Below are 7,517 nucleotides of genomic sequence, written 5' to 3' on the forward strand. Positions count from 1 at the left end.
AAAAAAAAAAAAAAAAAAAATTAAAATTAAATCTGTATTTAGTGTTGATAAGAGTAGAGTCAGAATAATAAGAGTCAGAAGTGATGGACCCCAGTTAAACTGATTTGATCACTACACATTGTACACACATATCAAAATATCACATGTACCCTCTAAATAGGTATACTTATTATATACTGATAAAAAGTTATGTTTATATAAAAGAAGAAAGAGTAAGGAGTCAAGTGGGAATTCTATTTTTTTTTTTTTTAAAAGACAGAATCTTATTTTGTCCCTCTCGGTAGAGTGCCCTGGTGTCTCACAGCAACCTCCAGCTCTTGGGCTTAGGTGATTCTCTTGCCTCATCCTCCCGAGTAGCTGGGACTACCGGTGCCCACCACAATACCTGGCTATTTTTTGTTGTTGTTGTTGCACTTGTGCTGGGGCCAGGTTCAAACCTGTTACCCTTCGCACATAGGGCCGGTGCCCCACTAACTGAGCGACAAGCGCCGGCCGCCCTCAAGTGGGAATTCTTACACAGTGGCTAATGCAGTAAACACTTGATAGGTTAATAGAAACATGGAATATTTTTATAAGTGGAAAATGTTAGAACAATGTTTTTTAACTCATCCTATACTGTTTGAGTTAAAAATTAAAAAGTAGGACTCAGCTCCAGTAGCACAGTGGTTATGGCGCCAGCCACATATACCAAGGCTGGCAGGTTGGAACCTGGCCCGGTCAGCTAAACAACAATGACAACTGCAACAACAACAAAACAATAGCTGGGCGTTATGGGGGGTACCTATACCAGCTACTTGGGAGGCTGAGGCAAGAAAATCAATCACTTAAGCCAAAGAGTTGGAGGTTGCTGTCATGCCAGGGCACTCAACCAAGGGCAACATCGTGAGACTCTTGTCCCCAAAAAAAAAATTAAAAAAAAAACTTCCATGTTAATTAGTTATAATATACCACAAATCCTCATATTTTCTGTTAACTTTTCTACATGCTCAGAACGCCACGCAGCTTCAAAATGAATAGTCCACGCTTGATTTTCATTATTATAAAAATACTAAAAATTTATCAGTGTTATTTTATAACAAAACACAGAATATATTAAAAGATGAACCCAGTAGTGATGGCTAGTAACAAGAACAACTGTAGGAAAAATTGCCTTGATGGATTTCCAGTGGGAGGGTTCAGCTCTGAGTTTACATTAACACTGCTTCCTGTCTCAGGGCCGGTGCTTCTAACATAGGGCTTCCTCCCTGTTGCTGATAAAGGCTTGTTGACAGCACCTAGTACTCCAGCAGGCTTTGGCTAAAAAAAAAAAAAAAAAAAAAAAAAAATCACACATACATGTTATTTTATAACTTACTAAACGAAATACATGTAAATTTAAACAAATAAGAGAGCAACCCTTGATTGTCACCTTGGAAAGTTAAACTTTAAATTTATTAGAAATGACAGTTTATAAAATTGTGTTTGGCTACTTTAATATAATTGAAAGTGCACTTAATAATAACTAGGCAATATTATCCCTTATTAAAAAGATCAAAAAGTGCCGCTAAAATACGATACATAATAAAACATCTTATAAACAAACTACTGAATGTATATAGTAACAGTTTACCCAAAATTAAATTTCCTTTTTCTTTCGGTGTCAGCATATTACTTTTATAAACTATAAACCGTATAACTCATGAGTACTTTGAAATTATCTCTTTATTTATATCTTGTAGTTTGTTAGACCACTTCTCAGTAAAATCCACTCTGTGGATTATAACCTAGCTAAAGCTTATCATTACTGATGAGAAGACACAGTACAATTCAGAAGATTGGTTTATGGCAGAAAAAAGTCTGAGAAAACAGCTGCTTTCAATACTACAAATTTGTAACATGATCCCTGAGAGTTAGGAAATATAAATTCTAGAGGACATTTAAATATTTTATAGAAACAGCAGAAGTAATACATATATAAAATAAAGAACTCCAATTATCAAGAACATGTACCTTTCCTGTTAATAGAAGTACTCTTGTCTCTTCTGAAATGTAACTTTTGTCATTACAAAAGTCCTATTAAATAAAAAAAGTTACAACAATTAAAGTGAACGTGCTTATTTTTATTGTCCCAATACTTTCAAGCTCTGTGCTTTACAACAATAATTACACTGGTGCCAATATATATAAATTCATGCAATAATCAAAACACATTTAATATATCTATCTTTAAATTAAATCAATGGCACATAGTACTTCAGCAAATGTTAGAGGTAAATTTCCAAATCAGATTTTAAATAAAGCTATTTTTTTGTATAGTTCAGTGCAAATAGTCTCTATTCATTAAATTACCCTCACCTCTTCTACTGAATCATAAAATCTACTTTTGGGCTCTCAAAGTATCAAATACGTACCTTATGTACACACCAGACACTATATATATAGTTAAAGGACCTCCATATAGGATCTGAAGAATATCACCCATATTGAAAAATCTCTCGCTTTAATTAAAAATATTTTGTTTAAAACTGTAAGTAGACTGATGGTTCAAATCATAAGATAAAGGTAAATATACCATCAAAATATAATTATGTGATTAGTGTTTTTTGAAAAGTGATATTTACCAGCTAGTAAATGAATTAGAGCAAATGTAGACAATTTCTTTTTCTTTTTTTCCTTTGAAACAGAGTCTCACTATGTCACCCTCATGGTAGAGTGCTGTGGTATCACAGCTCATAGCAACCTCCACACCCTGGGCTTAAGCAATTCTCTTGCCTCAGCCTCCCAAACAGCTGGGACAACAGGTGCCCACCACAACACGACAATTACTTTCTTTAAAGTTTATCTATGTGAAACTTAAGAGTTCAAATCTGAGGCCAGAGGTGGTACTTCATGCTAGGTAATCCTAGCACTCTGAGAGGGTGAGGCAAGAGGATCACTTCAGCTTAGGAGTTTGAGACCAGCCTAAGTAATAGGTTTTCTACTAAAAAATAGTAAAAATTAGCTGGGCATTGGGGCAAGCTATAGTCCTAGCTACTCAGGAGGCTGAGACAGGAGGTTTACTTGAGCTCAGAAATACCAGGTTGCTGTGACTTAGACTGACACCATGGCACTTTAGCCTGGGTGACAGAGTAAGACTCTGTCTCAGAAAAAAGAAATCCAATTAGCTAGAAAATGATACTGAGCTTGGGATATCTGGAAGACTTATTTACATATCAAAATTAATTTGTTGACAGCAGAATAAATGTACCATGTGTATTTTTTTTTTTGGGGGGGGGCAACAGATTCTTACTTTATTGCCCTTAGAGTGACATGGTGTCACAGCTCACAGCAACATCAAACTTTTTTTTTTCCCCAGTTTTTGGCTGGGGCTGCCACTTCCGGTATATGGGGCTGGCATCTTACTCACTGAGCTACAGGCACCACTGCAACTTTAAACTCTTGGGCTTAAGTGATTCTCTTGCCTCAGCCTCCTGAGTAACTAGGACTATAGGTGCCTGCCACAATGCCTGGCTACTTTTAGAGATGGGGTCTTGCTCTGGGTCAGACAGGTCTCAAATTCCTGAGCTCAGGCAATACACCTGCCTCGGCCTCCCAGGGTGCTTAGGATTACAGGTGTGAGCCACTATTATTTTAATAAAATGAGATTAAAGAAATTTTAAAGTCTGAAAACAACTCTTCATAATAGAAACTCCCAGAAGGAACATGCGAATAACAGGCTTGATTTGTTTTCTCCTATTCAAGAGGGAATAATATTATTCAGGCTGTGGAAGACAATCTTCCATTCTTTGATAAGCCCAGAGTTCTTTTTTCCTTTTTTTTTATAGTAGCCTTTTATTTTTTATACTGATTATGACATGAATGCATAAGGAATAAGCTCCAGCAGCTCAGGCTTCTTTCCACTGGCTGTCACAAAGCATGCCATGCCTATTATGTCATGAATTCACAGGGAATACATTCCAGCACCTTATGTATCTTTTCACTGGTTCTTTGTTCTTGTATGTGCTACGCAGTATACCTATTATACCACAAATTCATAGGGAATGGGTTCCAGCAGCCCAGGCTCCTTTCCATCGGTTCTCACAAAGCGCTTTTCTGTGCGGAGCAGGCTGATGCTTTAGTTCAACCCAGGTACACTGCTCTTCAGCTTCCTTCTTCCTCTGACCATTTTCCTTCATGTGCTTCAGGAAGCTATCTTGGCTCTTAGAGTGGTTAATACGCTTGATATGAACGTTAGTCCTCTTGGCAAGAATCTTGCCCTTGTTTATGTACAACAATGCCTGCAACATGCTGCATGTTGGGTAACACTGTGGCTCTTCCAGTTTTGCCATGGTAACATTTGTGTGGCATGCCTTTTTGAATAGTACAAAAGTAATGTCTACAATACCACTTTTCTTGTAGATGTACATGTATGTGGCCTGAGGAATACTCCATGTTTTCTAAAAGGCCAGAGAACATCTATCAGTGCCTTTCCTTTTTCCCTTTGTGTTTATCATTTTGGAGAATTACTGGAAGATGGCGTCTCCAGCTGAAAAGCCACAGTTAGGTATTTATTCTTTATTCAAAACAATCCAATACTAGCCACTAGGGTTGACAGTAATTGAAATTTAAATCAGTTAAATGTGGGAGAAAAATGAGGAAAAGAAATTACCTTTTCAGGTTGTGTAAAAAATTTCATTGGGAGGACTGGGTCTTTTGGTGAATCTGCATTGCATAAAGCACTTTTACTATTTATAACACACAGAGCCACATCACATACTGTATAAAGTTTCTAGGAAGAAAAAAAGAAAGATCATATTTTTCAGTAATGAAAAATAGTCACAACTATCAATTCCAGCAAATGTATAAATTAGACTTAAATAAAACCAGGATATGTGGTTCTTAGTTATTCCTTGAACATTTCATATTTGTGTTCATCACTGATATGTAGTCTCTTGGTCAAGAACAAAAACCCTCTATTTTAACATCAATGCTAAGTATGCTTTAAACATAAACTAAAGAAAGCACACAAAAAGATTATCTACTTCTTATTAAGAAGTACCTAAGATATCACAGTTGTACATTTTATTCTTACCTCCTATTTTGCAGAATTTTTTTTGGGGGGAGACAGAGTCTGATTACGTCACCCTTGGTAGAGTGCCATGGCGTCACAGGTCACAGCAACCTCAAACTCTTGGGCTTAAGCGATTCTCTTGCCTCAGCCTCCCAAGTAGCTAGAACTATAGGTACCTGCCACAACGCCCAACTGTTTTTTGGTTGCAGTTGTCATTGTTATTCAGCAGGCCTGAGCTGGGTTCGAACATGCCAGCCTTGGTGTATGTGGCTGGAGCCCTACCCACTGAGCTATAGGTACTGCCTATACGAAGTTTTAATGTGTTTTTCATAGTATTAATGATCACTGAAATGACATTCACTTGAAATGCAATAACGACTGAGTATAAATATATTTCTTTAAACATTCTGAAATTTAAATGCTTACAAAATGGTCAGGAAAGACAAGTGGGATGACATGGTTTTATCAGCACCCATTGGCCTAACACTCAACTTACTTCGTTTGCCTTTGACTCATCTGGAGACTGGGCATCCCTGGTTAATTTTATATTCTCTGCCATTTTCTTCATAAAGGCATGGCTATTATTTTCATTCTTTGTCATTAAAACTTCAAGCATGAACCACAGGCACCTAAATGGTAAACATGTTAGAGACAACATTAATTACTAATAGAAACTTATTAATCCTATTAATAATATTCAATTCAAATGAAAATTAAATTAAAAAATATATTAAAAATGGAAACGTAGTTTAAGATCAGAAATTCTGACAGTTTCATGAAGCACATAATGACCGACTCTTCTATAGGATTCCATAGAAGTTTAGATGATTTGATGTCTTAGCACTCAGCAATAATAAGCAAACTGACATACACCAGCATCTCAGCTTTCTGCCTATTTGTAAGCTACAGAAAAGCTCTATGCTTGGTACAGAGTTCTGCTGAGATACAATCTGAATTGCATGTATCACGAGGCTGATGTGTAATCAGCCACTCAGCTAAGCAGTCACATCTCAAACCAGTTTTGCCGTTTTTCCACTTGTCACTGTATAGCCATTTAACATATTAAGTTTCTGAAGTGGTAGCTTGAATAAGTAAAAGTGAACCAAATCTGGATGAACATTACACTCACTTGCACTCTATGGAGGGTGACAAAGTGAGACTATCTCAAACAAAAGCAAAAAAGCAACAACAACAAAAAAAATTTTTTTTTCCCCAGAGGCTTAAGTGACCAAAGGTATAAAAAAAAGGAAATAGGGTTAAAACCAGGTGTGATTTTATGCTTTTAATGAAAAAATACAAAATAAATATAATAATTATCTGAGAATCTATGTGCTAGATGATTGTAACAACATTGGGCCCATGCATTCTCTAAGTTTGAGGGATTTTTTTTTGGTGGGATCCTAGCTCACAGCAACCTCAACTCTTGAGCTTAAGTAATACTCCTCCTGCTCAGCCTCCCAAGTAAGCTAAGACTATAAGGATCCGCCACAATACCTGACTATTTTTTAGAGACCAGGTCTCCCTCTTGCTCAGTCTTAAATGCCTGAGCTCAGGCAATCCACCCACTCCCCAGCCTCCCGGAGTGCTAGAATTTATAGGCATGAGCAACTGAGATGGCCTTAAATTTGAAGGATTTTGTTTATGTAAACACCAAAAACATGTTAATAATTTGTTGGATTCAGAATTCTACTGAACTTCTATTAACTTGAAGATTCATTTGTTCTCTTTACACAACTATAGGATTAGAATTACTCTCAGTTTTAGGGGACAAGGTGAGGGTGCTTTCTCATTGCATCTCAGTACGAGACTCATTTCTTTGAAAAATTTGAAGCAAGGTTTTAAATAAATATGTAAAATACTTAAATGTGCTCTGACATAATGCAGAATACTTAAAGCAATGATAAAAGCATGCTAACCTGTGAAAAGAATGTCAATTCAAGGTTAACTTTATGCAAATGTGCTAAGACTATGTATGTGCTACCATTAATAGTAAGAGATTGGTTCAATAAATCTTAGTACTTAAAATACAGATGTTAAGATTACATTTTTTGTGACATTGGACTAAGTTGAAATTTTGGGGCCATTGTTTCCCGCTTCTATCTTGAACAGTGTCCAAGGAACAATCACTAATGTTTATAAACCCTACATAGTACAGATTCCCATAATGCTGTGCTGCTTCTTGTCTTATCCAACAAAGCTAACTCCTCTCATTCCCAAGTCTTTCCACGAATCTCTCTTGCTTTCCACAGAAAACAAACTTTAAGGAATGGCCATCACCTGTTTGCTATAACTGAAATTAAGCCTCCCCTTACCAACAATATTTGCTTTGCACCCTCCTGAAGTTATAGATCCTCATTCCGCTGGAGAGTGGATTCACCCCCTTTTGTCCCCAACGCTGATTCCAGTTATTCTTCTATCTTTGTTTTTCTTTTATTTTCGAGACAGAGCCTCAAGTTGTCCCCCTGGGTAGAGTGCTGTGGCCTCACAG

At 36.8% G+C, this 7,517-nt stretch overlaps 1 protein-coding gene across 1 annotated transcript in view; it reads right to left on the bottom strand.

Annotated features, from left to right (window-relative positions):
• PDS5A (PDS5 cohesin associated factor A) overlaps window positions 1-7,517 on the bottom strand; it is a 118,389-nt gene that overhangs the window by 9,743 nt on the left and 101,129 nt on the right. The window contains exons 25-28 of the mRNA XM_023507417.1: window positions 5,526-5,658; window positions 4,628-4,747; window positions 1,990-2,052; window positions 1,106-1,296 (exon numbers count right to left, since the gene is read on the bottom strand). Coding sequence (XP_023363185.1) covers window positions 1,106-1,296; window positions 1,990-2,052; window positions 4,628-4,747; window positions 5,526-5,658 — 507 coding nt within the window. The remainder of the gene's footprint in view (window positions 1-1,105; window positions 1,297-1,989; window positions 2,053-4,627; window positions 4,748-5,525; window positions 5,659-7,517) is intronic.

This window comes from Otolemur garnettii, unplaced genomic scaffold (assembly GCF_000181295.1).
Source record: "Otolemur garnettii isolate 467f Iridium unplaced genomic scaffold, OtoGar3 scaffold00181, whole genome shotgun sequence".
NCBI lineage: Eukaryota > Metazoa > Chordata > Mammalia > Primates > Galagidae > Otolemur > Otolemur garnettii.